The following is a 16,202-nucleotide window of genomic DNA, read 5'->3' on the forward strand; positions in this document are numbered from 1 at the left end:
ATCTTACTGTGTTATAGGTGAAACCGCGTTATATCAAACTTGCTTTGATCCACCGAAGTGAGCAGCCCTGCCCCCTGGAGCCCTGCTTTACCACGTTATATCGGGTCACGTTATATCGAGGTAGAGGTGTATATCTAAGATTTTACACACATACATTTCTCCATCAGATTCTGGTTCTCCAGAAAAAGGTAAACTTAGTATTAACACAGTGAGGACACATACCTAGCCAACTTGTCTAATATTTCATTTCTCATATAGCTGCTGCATAATGTGTTTTGGTCAACAATATCAGGTGTCAGAGAAGGCCAGTTAGCCTGTTGAAATGAGGTATGACTATGTGGCTGGGATTCTTCAATCCATGAGCAAATGTTAGGCCAATCATGCTGGGATGTCAGATACATCCAAAGAACCTCAGGATTACAGGACTTGAATTCTGTGTTTAAAAAAAAAAGAAAATCACACAGACACACAACTTTAGGGTAACAGTGAATCCCTTTATAGTCACATATGTACACCTTGTGAATGGATACAAGGTTTCTTCTTTTGCTAATACAATGCTAAATTAAATACACTGTCATAACTAGTTAGAACTTTATGGTGGAAAAACAAAATGTTCCAATATAATAAGCTTTCTGGAACAAAAAACTTCATGCAAGTCATTCACAATCTAATAAATTCTTTTGAGAAGTCCTTTTTGGCTAGCCTCTTTCCTCTCTTCCCCAAAGCATCAGAGGGTAGACTGATTTTCTTGCTCACATTCTGAAGGCTGGTTCAAACGAATTTCACAATTTATCTGAGTTATTTCTCCCAAAACACAAATTAACCTTTCCTCACAATGGAACTGCGAAAATAAAGTGAACCTGATTCTGAGCCTCCCTTTTGCTCATCCTGAACTCACCACATCTATGCTCCACCAGCCCAAATGCAACTCAGTGCCACAAAGGCACCTTTAGTTTTCAATGTTTAATTTCTTCAACTCCTTAGTACTGGAATACTTGCCTTCATGTGATCTTTTGGGAAGAAGAATCATTTCCTGAATATGCTGATCCCACCACTGACCCCAGTTTAACATAATTCTGTGCTCTCTGTTGTGATTCTGAGGTTTGTCACAAGTCAAGAATGTATCCAAAACAGCTGTGTGACTGGACAGATCTTGTTCTTTTTTCCAATTCCTGAAACTGGCAGAAATATTTACCTATTAAGATGTTTTACTAAACTTCTTACAAATTGTAGTTTACAATATTGATACATTTAACAAATTCATTAACTTTTTGTTATTTGTAATTTTTAGTGGTGCTTTACAAGGGATGCCAACAAGATCTGTATCTTCAAAAAAGATTTTGGGAATGCTTATAATGTACCAGTATCTTCAGAACAAATGAATGTAAGGGAGGGGGGTGATACTTAATTGCTAGGCACAGTAGTAAATATTCAATGATGTAAAAACTGAACTGAGATACCATGCACATGCACTGTAATAAGTGTGTTTGATAATGAATATGATATTAATAAAGCCTCTTAGCATGTTCTCATTTCAAAGTTCTGTAGTTTGCAATATTATAGAACACTCATAGCGTTGAAACAAAAATAATTCACCTAAACAGCAACACTAATATTTAGGGAATGTGTGTTCCAACCTAACATAAAGGAACTATCATGAGAGAAGATAAAAATGAAGGACCAGATTGTGAACTCCATAATGTTCTACTTTTTTTAATAAAATACTTGAATAGTCATTTTTGGGGCAGAGTGAGGATGATTCTATAAGCCCAATGAGTAGGGCTCTCACCTGAGATGGGGAGACCTGGTTTCAAGTCCCTGCTCCAGAGCAGGGATTCAGATCTGGGTTTCCCACATCCCAGGTAAATGCCTTAATCACCGGGCTAACAATTACACAGGGGCACAAGCACTACCACCGTCTCAGTTTTGTGAATCTAGATCTTCATGGCCTTTGATTTTCTTAAAAATGCTAAAAATATTTTGTTCAACCCAAAAATGAATTTTTTTCTGACTCATCCTGAACTGAATAATTTAAAAAAAAACCCAAATCTTTTTCAGAACTGCCAGCAAACCGAAAAGTCAATTATTCACGCTGCACTAGCTCTAGTAAAGGGTTCACCATGTGATACCAACATTGGTAGGGCACCTGTAGTCTGTACTGGCCGGTGCCTCACCTCTCCCATGAGTGCTGCAAACAGCAGTATTACAGGTAACTGCAGAACCATTGGTTTTAGTACAAGACATAGATGGATAAATGTTTCGCAACACACAAAGACATTCAGCGAATGTTACAGCTTATCATTAGAGGTTAACAATGGAAGAGTCCTATTAAGTCACTGAGCTCATCTCTCTGCCAGTGGAGGATTGTTCCAAATGGTAGTTACCCACAGAAGTAAAATAACCAAAAGCCAAAACACTTTTTTAAAATTAACTGCCATCTATTGTGCCTCAAGCAATGAATAAAGAAATACCATAATGTAAGCAATGCATCCAGTAGGCCTTAATATGTCATTAGTTTGGTTTCATATACCTAGTTATTTTATCAATAGTATAAATTTCATAGATCCCAAGGCCAGAAGGGATCACTGCGATCATCCAATTTGGCCTCCTGCATAAGACAGGCCATAGAACTTCCCCCAAATGATTCATAGAGCAGATCTTTTAGGAAAACATCCAATTCTTAATTGAAAAATTGCTGGTGATGCAGAATCCTCTATGACCCTGGGTAAATTGTTCCAATGGTTAATTACACTCATTATTAAAAATGTAAACCTCATTTCTACTCTGACTTTCTAGCCATTAGATCAGGTTTTATCTTTGTCTGCTGGACCGAGAAGTTCATTTTCAAATATTTTTTCTCCATGTAGGTACTCATCCCTTAACCTGATCTTTAAGATCAACAGACTTTGATCATTGTAAGGCAGGTGTTCTAACTATTTAATTGTTCTCGTAGCTCCACTCTGAATTCTCTACAGTTTATCAACATCCTTCTTGAATTGTTGACACCAGAACTGGACTCAGCAGTGGTCACACCAGTGCCAAACAGAGGTCAATTAATCTCGCTACTCCTACTCGAGATTCCCATTTATGCAACTAAGGATCGCATTAGTCTTTCTTTTGCCACTAGCAGCATAAGCCACTGTTTTATTTACAGTAGTGATGACATAAAAAGGCCTCCACTAATTTGACAGTAAGATATAGGCCTGGCAGATTTTTTTTTTTTAAATAATTGACATATAATATCAATGTTAACTGATTTTTAGATTTTTATTAATTTAAATTTTCACAGTTACCAAAAGCTATGGAGGAGCCAGAGAATTATTTAATGACAGTAGATGCTGAGATTCAAATAAAGCTTTATAAACCACTAAAAATACAAATGGTCAACATCACATCACAATATCCACAGTAAGCATCCTTAAATCAACAAATCATACCTATTTTTACTATTCGCTTGCTAGTCCATTTGTAACAAGCCTAATTCCAAAGTCTAAATCACTGGATTGTGACTCTAAGAAGTTCTCAGGCAAAGAAAGAAAATGCTGCTTATCTGTAAATTTCTATTATGATCGATGGAAATATTTTTGTTGGTTTGTGTATACAGCAAAATCAATATTTACTGATATTTGCCCATTAAAAAAATCGTATCTTTCTAAGACTAATAATAGACCGAGAGTAGTCTGCAAAGATTTTACACTAAGTTCATGATAACAAGCGTCCTGTCCATGAAGAGCTTCCAGAGCTCTTAAAAACATTTTATACTATGTAACAGGAACCCCATGACACTGTAGTTGGAGAATTACAAAAATCCACATTTGTTAGCACAGCAAAACCTATAGAATACACGTCTCAGATTGCCATAGTTCTTAGCATATTAAAAACTGCATCAATGTTGTTCATTTAAGATAAAAAGGCAATTAAACCATGTTACCTGGAAAGAGGCTGAATCTCTTCATTGTTTTGGAAGGATCCTGAATACAAGTTTTCAACCTGATGCACAAAGTCTATCACTGTCTTCTCTTTTTCAGAAAAATAGTTTTCTTCTTGCAACACTTTCACCTGTGAGTACAATTAAAATACTACCTTTGATCACAAATATATTTCACAAATTATTGTCATGACATAAAAAAGAATGTAATCTTTTTGCTGACTTCTTTGATAATAAAACATTAAGACAGAAGTGATCCAGGGGGAAGGAACCTGAGGATCTGTGAGTGTAGTGTGTAACAGACTGTGGGTGAAATCCTGGCCCTACTGAAGTCAATAAGAGAGTTTTGACAGCGACTTCAGTGGGGTCAGAATTTCATCCTGTGTATAAAGTCATGCAAGAAATACACCAGGGACAGGATAATCTGTCACGTCAAACAATTTTAACTTCAACTGCAGATGGCAAAAAAAGCAATGACAAATCTAAGATTGGTGCCTGGTTGCAGGGGGCACAATAGAGTTTGTATCAGATGGGTTTTGGAATAGTGAAGAGTGTGAATTCTACATACAGATGTACAAAACGTTAACTGTTCTGTGCAACTGATAATGTAAGTCAGAAAAGCCTTTTCTCCACTTACCAACAAGTTACGTATGTTTTTATCAATAGTGTAGAAACATATCTTGTGCAACTGCTCTTTCACATCAAAACCCTATAAAAAAAAATCAGATTTCCATTACAGATCACACAGTGTAATACAATTTCTATATGTAGAAGTAGTTTTCGTCACTCAAGACAGAGCACGTATTGAAGATGCTGTGCTTATGAAAGAAAATATGTGCACCATAATATTTCCCTCTACAGATCAGAAGAGAGAGAATTCAGTACTTCCAGTCCCCTAGTCTGCATATAGCCAACAGAAGTACTGCAAATGCCCTGGGGCCTGTTTGATCTCTCTAATCCCTTTGGATATAAAATGTATAGCCAGCTGTTAGTGTTCAAGTCCAGAAAATGCATGCCCCTATGTATACTAAGCATGGGTATACTGAACTCAAAACATAAGGCAATAAGTAGAGAAAGTTTTTATGCCATAATATTCTGTTAGCAGTTTCTCTCACTAATCACTAATGGGTAATGCCTCCCTGCCCCCACCCCTGTGGAATTCGGAGGCAGGCCACTGTTGGTGCTGGAGACATCAGGGCTAAACCCTACTCTTCATCTCAGGCCATGAGAAAAATTCTTCCAAAGGCGGAGAAACCCTCCAGCAACTGATTATTATTATGACAAAACCTTGATCTATTAAACTTAAAGCGATTACATGTCTAAATAAGTCTCCCTTTAGAGAAAAACTTTAATTGGTTACAAATTATATTCCAATCATTTCCCAGAATATGGGAGGGCATGGGGTAACAAGTAGAATGAAGAGAAAAGTTGCTAATGAAGAAAATTATCTGGTAACAAACATTTTTATTCTGCTGCACAACTTCTATCCTCATTCATCACTAATGAGAAGTAGCAAGCAATGAATCACAGAAGCAGCGGGGAAAGGATAAGCAGAGTTATAATTATTATAGTAGAATAATAGGTAGAAATGGAAGATCCTCCTATTTAAAGCAAGAGCATTATAATTTAAGGAATAATGTGGGAAACATTCCGTTGCAAAATGCCAATTCGTCTATCACAGACTTCTGCGGGAACATATTATTTTGACAACATTTTACTTGGGAAGAAAAAAAAATCTAAACGAAGCTTTTTGATAAGGTTGAAACAGAATGTTTTAGTTTTCTGTTTTGAAACTACTTCATTTAGAATTTATGTATTTTATATCAGATAAAATAAAAATTAACAATAGTGGACCACCTCTGAATTCCACAGATGGAGTGGCATTAAAAGTTAGTCATGAATGAAAAGAGAAGCTGTGCAGCAGAAAGACAATGAAGATACCTAGTTAATGTAAAAATGATTAAATTGCATTGGGACAAAGTCATCTCCCACAAGAACACTCTCTAATCCCATTCCTGAAATGCTTTAGTTTGCTAAATGTCTGTCCGTCCGAAGAGTTCTTATGCATTTCACTTCTCTAGAAAGTCTTTTAGGGGCTCTAAGACTAAAAACCCACAAGGAAACCAGTAAGAGTCAAGAAAAAATAAGGATAAGCTGCATCATTTCCCTCTCCTGCAAGGAGAGTTCTACCCAGCTTCTTGATAGGACATCCAGATTGAAAAGTTATTACACTGGCAACTTTCACTTCTTTGTAGCTGCATTTTAGACTTGATGGTCTAGGGATTTTTTTTTGTTTTGTTTTGTTCTTTTTACTCAGACAAAACAGACACTGAAAAAGCAAGGAAAATACAAAGAAAAACATTTTACTTCTCTTCTATACAAACCTGGTAGCAGCATACTGTATCTAAACACTGCAGGCAGAAAGCTAGATTAACTGTATTTAACAAGCTATTAACACCTCCTCATTATTCAACTGAAAGAATTGTCTTTATATTCTTTCCTAACCATTATATCTGTCACAACACATTCACAGCATATTACATAAGAGTTTTGAAGGAATGTTAGTGGACAATTTTTCCTACAAATAATGTTCATTAGACTATTTAATATTCAAAATAAGTTTTGTGTAATCGTAACAGCTGTGGGAAGCTAAGAAAAAAAACACTTCTCATGTACATTTGCTTGTTTCGTAGCCGTAAGGAAATTCTTTCAGATTTATCAATATTTTAATCGCACATCACTCACCATATTCCTTATGAGTTCTGAGGCCTCTTTGACATTACCCTTTAGAAGACTGTCATAAACAAGTTCAAAACCTATTTGAATCAGTTCTTGAAGCCTCTGTGCAGGGTTCTGATTCACTCGGAAGAATGTCTGAGCCTCTGGTATTCTGTTGTTTAAAATGGCCTCAAAAATAACTTGCTAAAAGAAAAAAAAACAAAAACAAAACAATTTCTACAGATCTGTTCTCCAATAGAAATTGCAGGCTACGCTGCTTATGATCCTTGTGCTCTTTGTTTTGAGCAATTATTTGAATAGCAAATATAAACCAAGTTTATTTAATTTTTGCTTATTTTTTCAGTAGTTTGAAGATAACTCCATGCTGATCATTTCCTTTAATACATTTCATGGGAATTTAATATCCCCAAACTGGTTATTTGTTTTTACCTCCGGAGTGAGTGTTTCCCACATTTGGCTTTGTTCTATTCTGGGAATGTCTTCATCAAGATCACATCTTATATTTATGAGATTTCTCTGCTTTCGAGGAAACTTTATCATAAATGTTCTAAGTTCAATAATGTAGGTAGTTAAAATATCCACACATTTCTGCAAGCACTCATCGAGTTCTGTAGGGGACAACAGTGGGCCACTTTAATAAAAATGAACACTACAGCTCTAACCCTTATAGCTCACTAAAAGTTAACATTTATCTCTGATCTCAATGATCACAAAGCACACTGGTACAGAGACCCCAATCTGTGTGGGCAAGCCCATGATATCAGTGGTGCTCCACAAAGGCCCACCTGCATTGATTTGACTGCAGGATCAGAGCCCTAATTTTTGACATTGAAGTTATACAGTATTCAACCAACTCTTATTTATAAAAGTTACCTTTAAAATATATGAACATTTTAATATAACATTCAAGTGCTACTTAAAGTTAAGGCTACAATTTAGTCATGAGTATTTTTAGTAAATTCATTGACAGGTCACAGGCAATAAACAAAAAGTCACGGCCCCTGACCTGTCCATGACTTGTACTATAAATACCCTTAACTAAATCTTAGGTGCTGGGGGGTGGGGAGCTCCAGTGGACGCTGCTGCTGCTGCTGCTGCTGCTCTGGGGTGGGGTGGGGTGGGGTGGGGTGAACTCCGGCAGATGCTGCTGTTCCTGGCGGAGAGGAGGCCTGGGGCCCCGCTGCTGCTCCTGGGGGGCGGCCCGGGGCCCCGCCGCTGCTGCTGCTCCGGGCAGGGGGCGACCCAGGGCGCCGCTGCTGCTCCTGGACTACTGCTCTGGGACAGCAGAGCCTGGGAGCAGCTGCCTGGGGCTGTTTGAGCAGTGGCCAGTGCGGCTGGCCCTGGGACCACCCAAGCTTCTCCCGCGGCCCTGGGGTCAGTTGCACCGGCCGCTGTAGAGGTCATGGTGATTTCTGTGAAAGACACTCAGCCTTACTTATAGTGAGTAACATGTTAAAATGACTGTCATGGCGTCCCCGTGGCTCTGTGCACTACTGCACGAGATCAGAGTTCAGTTTCTAGGTTATAATCTCTTTTCCCCCTGCCTGGCATGGGCTACTAAGCACTCTTGAGACAGGAGCTCAGCCTCAGAAGAAGGGAGAGTGAGCCAATGTGTTGGTCCAGGGTTCTCAACATTTCTCTTTCTGTGGTCCCACCAACATGCTATAAAAACTCCATGGCCCAGCTGTGCCACAACAACTGTTTTTCTGTATATCCACTAGATTAAAAGCCAGGCCGGTGTTAAGGGGCAGCAAGCAGGGCAACTGCCCGGAGGCACACACAACAGGGGGCCCTGCGAAGCTAAGTTGCTTGGGTTTCGGCTTCAGCCTCAGCCCCAGCCCTACACGGTGGGGCTTAAGCTTCGGCTTTCTTCCCTGGGCCCCAGCAACTCTAATGCTGGCTCTGCAAAACTCCTGTAGGTTTTGGCAGACCCCCTGAAACCTGCTTGCGGCCCCCAGGGGGCCTTAGACCCCGGGTTGAGAACCACTGTGTTGGTCCACAACAATCCTTCTAGTTGATATGGGGGTAGCATTTACAGGTTTTAAAGAGTCCTACCTTGTTCTCTTTGGCTAGAAAGATCACGACACGAGGCTTTGGAAGTGGGATTGTAACCTGGAGAGCAGGGAAAGGGAAAAGTCTTCCACAGAAGAAAGGAGCAGGGGAAATAATACTTAGCTACTTTTTGGAATTCAGGATTAAGAGTTTACAGAGATATCAACTCTTATGTTACACATTGGCCCTTTTAGGGTCTGATCCTACATCCTTATACATGCAAATCTCTCACTAAGTTCAATGGGGGTTACGCATGAGTTAGGGCTGCATGATCAGACCCCTACTGTCCTCGAGCTTGGTCAGTTATTTATCTTAGTTATTTCAGCTGACATGTGCATCTTATTCAGCCTAACTTTTCATCTCCCCTTTCCCTGTAAATATGATCTCTGATTCAATCTAATCTCCAGCCCAAGTTCATTTGTGAGAGTGAGAATCCTAAGAGAATAGTTTTGAAAAACTTAGAACCTGTGCACAGAGTTTGGGAATCTTAAAAATAAAGATGTGCTATTTAGTTTTTCCAGATATGTGCTACTACGTGTTATCCAGGTTAGTAATCTTACCTTCTGTGTGGATAAAAATCTCTCTGATTTGTTTGTTAAGGAAAGCCAAGGTAAGGTTTAGCAGCTGCTCAGAGAAGTGTTTACTCTGAGCTTCCAAATCATTTTCTCTGATTGCTGAGCAAAGTAAATCTAAAGCTGGCTTCAATTCTTCCACACCTATAATCATATAGGAAATTAAAACCACACACACAATAAAAGATGATGGATCACACTACATAACAAGAGTCAAACTAATAGGCCAGAAAGGTAAGTCACCTAAATCTTTTACACGGTGTAATTAACTCAGTCACACTTTGCAAATACACCACTTTCTTTTCACATTAAAAATGTTTAGAGTAGCACAATATTGGAACACAGCCAAGCAGCTTAAATATTGAAAGTCTTGTACAAGTTTTCTCTCATTCACTTGAAGGGGACAAGCCCAGAGAGAGTATTCCCATCCAAACATACATCAGAGTGTGAATAAATGAAGTGGCAATCTGACCGAACAAAAAAATAACTACTTACAAATAAAAAAGCAATTAAATTGAAATGTTAATGTTGCTTAAAATATTTGACTTACTTTTCAAGTAAAATTGGGGTGTGATATTGGTAGATTGCTCTGATAAGGAACAGGCTGAAGTAAGATTGAAAAGATTCTCTTTGCTCTTTAAAAAGAAGTCTACTGTGTCTAGCTGACGGTTCTCCAAACCGGCCTAAAGAAAGATGCAACCACACTGTCACGAATATTCTAAAAAGGTGCATTGGTGAATTACTGCTAATATTTTTTCTTTAAGTTCAGTGATAATAAAGCGGAAGCATATGGGACAGAAAAAAACCAAAGCAATGTAGACACAGTGCCAATTCAGCAATGAATATTATACATCTCATCAGGGTTTAAAAAATAAATAAAACTTGTCCAAGATCCTGGACTGAATAGTCAGACACTTATTAAGGAACTAGTGTAGGTTGACAGTTTTAAAGGTCCAACATTTTACCAGCCATCAGGACTTTTAACCAATGCCCTCATCTAAAAGATGGAACTGCAGCCTTGAAAAATTCTACAGAGACAAGCAGTTTGTTTGCTTTGCCAGGCAAGTAAATGTTAATGTTGTGCCTGAGCTTATAAGTTTTCATACTGGATCTGTAAGGCTGAAATGGTAAAAGCAAAAATCTCATACTAGTGACTTGTGAAATATCAACTGTTAAAATCATAGGAAAGAGATAGTTGTAAACATGTTGATTTGGCAGATCAGTATAAATGCTTTCAGGACCAATATTTTTCCATGCACTCATCCAGGGCTCTCGTCCAGGAAAAAAAATTCACTCTCTCTACAGTATGTTAGCCTTTACTTCACATTTCCTTATTTTCTTAGATTTCCAATGCTTGTTTTTTTAATAACTACAATATTCTTGTACTTTTTTTTTTTACCCTTAAGTGACTGATACACACTTACACATTCTTAACCTTAACTCAACTTGTTTTGGGGTTTTTTGTTTGTTTCTTGGACTGGTAAAATCATTATTAATGATGAGAGACTAAAATAAGTTACTTATACTACTTTAAGGACATATTCTCCTCATCTATAATAGATAAACTACATTTTATTTTACCTCTAACGCATGTATGGGAATCGAACATCTTCCCCACCCATTGAGATGACAAAGAGAATCTACAATGCCAGCACTTCCATGGATTATCAGTCTATTCAAGAATTCCTCTTGAGTTAAACCAAACAGAATCAAGGAGAGTCCATGCTCTAAATAAAAGAACCAAAATGACAGTCAATATATTGTTTACATTTAATATTTTTAAAACTGAACTTTCCATCTGTGATGCCCCTTTATGCCAAGTGGAAAAGGGTACATCCATCACACTGTTGAATAAGTAGCCAAGCAACGTCCTGTAAAGTATCATATACCTGGTGTCATGAATATCATTGTGTGATCTATGTATGGGTGGTGTACACACAGTTACGTAGGTGTGCTGGAAATACGTTCTTAAAATAAATTGTGGAAGCAGCTGATAATTAAGTCTGTCCTAGTGAAAGGAATGTGGATTTACCAGTCTGCACAGATCAGGCCAACAGGTGGATGAGAAAACAGCATGGCTTTATTACTAGCCAAGAACAATGAAAGGCCATTTACCTCTAAGGTAAACAAAGTGATCAAGCCAATTGAGAATGCAAATTGACCAGAAGATGAAGAAGTGGCTTGGCACCTGCACCCCAAAGAACAAGCAACCAGGGAGAAAAACTTTGTCTGGCTTTACTTATCAAAGAATACATGTCAAAGATTTTCTGGACCATAAAAGGAAAGAGCGGGAACTCCTTTGTTATCCATCACTTTGGGAACAAAGGGACCAACACCCTCTGGTTCTGCAACTGGAGGATCCTCCTGCCTGAGGGGCTGGAGATGCTGATAGCTTGATGTAAGTGAGAAAGCTGCATAGGCAAAGACTGTAGCTTGCTAAAGTTCAAGGGAGATTTTGTTTTGTTTGTAACCAGACCTGTCTCTTTCTCTTTCTCAGTATCACTTAATCTATGTTCTTTGTTAATAAATTTATGCTTAGTTTTACTCTGAACCATCTCAGTGCTGTGTATTAAAGTAAGTGGGGTCTTCAGGTAGACTAACAGGTTGGGGTGTGCACAGTCTCTTTGGAAGCAGCAGACCTGGTCATTTCTGTGGCTGTCTAGTGATAGAAGCTGGATACGGCAGAGAGACGTCTCTGGAGAACTGGGGATCACTCAATGTCACCTGCAAGGCAAGGTTATGGCTGGCAGAGCCTCAAAGATTTTGCTGGTGAAACAGACAGACTGGTGTGGCTGGGAGCTGACACCGTTTAAGCACCAGCAAAGCTCTCTCTTGCTGAGGCAGAGAGGTAACACAGCAGCTTACGGTTCTGGGCTCTCTGAGGAGAGAATGCAGCAAAGAATCCTGTGGCACAATCTCTGAGGAGAGAATGTCACACCATCATCTTTTCACATCCATCTTACTAATTTTCTTACGACTTTCAAAAGAAAACATCTCTAAACTCACAACTTCAGTATATAAACATAAAAGTTACAAGGTGAAATAAATTCTCATACAAAAAATAAGTATTTTAATCAAAACTAAAAATACATCAATTTGAGATACTTGCATGAAACCCTCATGTCCAAACACTGCAAAGAGATCAGTCATAAGCAAAATCCTTATCCACTGAAATATACGATTACATGTGCTCATGTCCAGGAGAAGCAGAAGAGAACACAAGAATGTAGTTTGAGTCAGAGAATCAAGTGACACAGCAGAGGACCATTGTTTGGAAGGCATCCTGGGCAGAGTGATTTACCTATGTAAATATCCATAGAATCTGTGTTTTCCTACCTAATATTTATGTTTGCAGTGTTGTTGTAGCAGCCTTGTTCCGAAGATATGACAGAGACAAGTTAGGCTAGGTAATATCTTTTATTGGAGCAACTTCTATTGGTGGAAGGTATACGCTTCTGAGCTACACAGAGCTTTCCTTCCTCCTTGTCCCTTCCATCAACAGAAGTTGGTCCAGTAAAAGATAATACCTCACCTACCTTCTCTCTCCTGGTACTAAGTCTGAGAGGTTCAGGGATTCAGAAGAAAAAAATCATTGGTTTAAGGTCAAATTCAGATATTCAAAACATAAAATTCTCCAGCAGATAAAGGAATGCATTTAACAAACTAGTTAATACGATGTACACTATACTAAGAATATCAGCTAGTAGACAGATTCGGGTTTCATAATGAAGATCCATGGAGGAGAGGAAAGGAAACTCACTAAGCACTCCACGGAGTTTGCATGTGTGACCTATGAGGAAAGCATGAACTACCTGCTTGTGCAGCAACTACAAAAGGCCCATTCCTAGATCAAAAGAGGCTGCCACTAGCTCATTTCACAGCAAAAGTAAAAACATCCATGCTGGGGGTACCATAAGGAGAAACTAAGGGAAAATACAGGGGAAACAAAGCAGCCGAAAAAGAAAGCAAAAATGCACTGAAGAAAGAGCCCCCAATCTGATTCAGATTCAGGGCCACAGGCCATGAATAGGGTTGCCAATCCTCCAGGATTGGCCTGGAGTCTCCCAGAATCGGCATTGATCTCCAGGAGAGCACTGAAAGCAATCCAGGAGATTTTAAGAAAATGACATTATGTCATGTTGGGGGGAAAAATCTCCCAGAATAGCTTCAGTCAGAGTTAGCAACCCTAGCCATGAATAAGGGCCCACGTTTTATGGGCCAAACTCTACCTTCAAATATAGCATACACAACTCCCAGTGGAGTTTATATGAGGTGCAAATGTATAACTCAAAGCAGGATCTGGCACTAAAACTTTTCATGAAGCCCCTCACTTACAGCAAGAGATATGATGAATCGCTGTCTTTGAAACTTAATGTTCTAAATGGCAGGGTTTAAAATAAAGCATAGATTTAGCAAATATAACTGTACTTCCTATCTAAACCCTGAAAATAAAATTGGATGGTTATAGATTTTTCTATACAATGTAATTATTCACTGTAACAGGGGAATTCATAATAAATCAGTATATCAAAAAATTACAAACTATGCGCCAATTTGTTTAATTTACGCATACTGAATTTCTGTTAAAACAGGCCACAAAGCTATGGTAGGGCCCTATATGACACTCACCCTCAGCAGAAAAGCATTATGAATTGGGGAGAATCATATTAGGTAGACAGGGGAAGCATATTGTTAGTACAGACCAAAATGTTTTCAACAGAAGTCTTCACCATATTAGGAAAACCAAAAAACTCACCTGTCTGAATGACACACAACTGCTCCTCTCCACTGCAATCCACATAAATACAATTTTTGCCAATGTGATAATATGTCACATCTTGCGTCTCTAAGTCCCACAGAGCAACAGTCAATCCTTTGTCACCTGCTGATAATGCAAACAGTGCACTAAATCCTGTCACAGATTTACACTCAAGTTTCATCATTTCTTCTAGGCCTCCTGGATGGATTTTTTTCCATTGTCTTCCTACGTCATTGATATTTGCATAATCTTTCCTTGTTGATTTGGAAAGGATATAGGCAATGTCTTGTGGTATGGAGGACAAGATCTTCTCAGATGTGTCACAGATTTTATAATCATAATGTTCAAGATGGGGAAGGTACTGGTACCAAGGTAAGCAAATGTTAGGCACCAAATTTGGAGAGTCAGGTCTCTTTGATGTGTTATACAGCGAGGACAAGTGTGCTTTCCATGACCTCGAGAAAGAGAGAAAAATGTACAACCACCAAAATCATGATAATTAAAGTAATTTACAGGCTTCAATTTTAAAAGATTACTTTGATCAAAAACCATAAACTAAGATTTATGGACAAGATCCAAAATCCTGCACTCCATCCTCAAAATACTGGCAAAGTAATCTATCTAAAACGATTTTAATACTGATTATTTACTTTGTGCAACTGAGTTGTACGCTTACAGCTACATTAGCTCATAAATTTCACTAAGTTCAGTGTTGATCTTTGTTTTTAATTTTCTCATAGAATTACTCAAGGACTTTGTAAGGTTTTTTGATAAATAAGACATTCATCGAATCAAGAGAACTATTCTGAATACATAAAGCTGTTACAGCTTTGGATTTAAGAACTTAATATTAATGGTATATTGTTTATCTCTAAGACTAGCTAAACATCATAGTTAAAATACTAAAATTAAAATACTACATGTGAACAAGACACATTCAGACTATTTTTATTTTAATTCATTGAAGAAGTCAACAAGCATGTGGACAATGGTGATCTAGTTGATACAGTGTACTTGGACTTTCAGAACGCCTTTGACAAGGTCTCTAAGGCTCTTAAGCAAAGTAGGCTGTCATGGGATAAGAGGGAAGGTCCTATCATGAATCAGTAACTGGCTAAAAGATAGGAAACAAAGGGTAGGAATAAATGGTCAGTTCTCATAATGGAGAGAGGTAAATAGCAGGGTCTTCCAAGAATTTGTACTGGGACCTGTGCTGTTCAGCATATTCATAAATGATCTGGAAAAGGGGGTGAACAGCGAAGAGGCAAAATTTGCAGAGGATACAAAATTACTCAAGCTAGTTAAGTCCAAAGTTAGAAAGGGAATTACAAAGGGATCTCACCAAACTGAGTGACAAAATGGCAGATGAAATTCAATGTTGATAAATGCAAGTAATGCACATTGGAAAACATCATCATGTAAAATGATGGGATCTAAATTAGCTATTGCCAGTCAAAAAAGATCTTGAATCGTTCTCTGAAAACATCTGCTCAATGTACAACGGCAGTCAAAAAAGCTAACAGAACGTTCGGAAGCATTAGGAAAAGGATAGATAAGACAGAAAATATCAAAATGCTGGCATACAATGCCATGGTATGCCCACACCTTGAATACTGCATGCAGTTTTGGTTGCCTTTCTCAAAAAATGATTTATTACAATTGGAAAAGGTGCAGAGATGGGCAACAATAATTATTAGGGGTATGGAACAGCTTCTGTATTAGGAGAGATTAAAAAGACTGGGACTGTTCAGCTTAGAAAACAGATGACTACAGGGAGATATGATAGAGGTCTATAAAATCATGAATGACATGGAGAATGTGAATAGGGAAGTGTTATTTACCCTTTCACATAATACAAGAACTAGGGATCACCTGATGGAATTAATAGGCAGCAGGTTTAAAAGAAACAAAAGGAAGTACTTCCACAGATGGACTGTGCATTGTGTGAAGAACTCTTTGCCATGGTATGTGGTGAAGGCCAAAAGTATAAGTGGGTTCAAAAAAGAATTAGATAAGTTCCTGCAGAATAGGTCCATCAATGGCTATTAGCCAAGGTCTGGGATGCCACCCTATGCTCCAGGTGTTCCTAAGTCTCTGACTGCCATAACCTGGGACTGGACAAAAGGGAATAGATCACTCAATTACCCTGTTC

The 16,202-nt window shown here is 38.3% G+C and overlaps 1 protein-coding gene across 3 annotated transcripts in view; it reads right to left on the reverse strand.

The window, feature by feature from the left end:
• SPG11 (SPG11 vesicle trafficking associated, spatacsin) overlaps positions 1-16,202 on the reverse strand; it is a 63,662-nt gene that overhangs the window by 41,290 nt on the left and 6,170 nt on the right. For 2 of the 3 annotated variants that reach the window (XM_039490892.1, XM_039490894.1), the window contains 11 exons: positions 14,048-14,505; positions 10,873-11,018; positions 9,842-9,974; positions 9,280-9,435; positions 8,723-8,779; positions 7,097-7,275; positions 6,674-6,850; positions 4,566-4,637; positions 3,932-4,059; positions 1,000-1,178; positions 223-433 (listed from right to left, as the gene is read on the reverse strand). In XM_039490892.1, coding sequence (XP_039346826.1) covers positions 223-433; positions 1,000-1,178; positions 3,932-4,059; positions 4,566-4,637; positions 6,674-6,850; positions 7,097-7,275; positions 8,723-8,779; positions 9,280-9,435; positions 9,842-9,974; positions 10,873-11,018; positions 14,048-14,505 — 1,896 coding nt within the window. The remainder of the gene's footprint in view (positions 1-222; positions 434-999; positions 1,179-3,931; positions 4,060-4,565; positions 4,638-6,673; positions 6,851-7,096; positions 7,276-8,722; positions 8,780-9,279; positions 9,436-9,841; positions 9,975-10,872; positions 11,019-14,047; positions 14,506-16,202) is intronic. The other variant, XM_039490893.1, reaches the window with a different exon arrangement.

Source organism: Mauremys reevesii, linkage group 10 (assembly GCF_016161935.1).
Source record: "Mauremys reevesii isolate NIE-2019 linkage group 10, ASM1616193v1, whole genome shotgun sequence".
NCBI lineage: Eukaryota > Metazoa > Chordata > Testudines > Geoemydidae > Mauremys > Mauremys reevesii.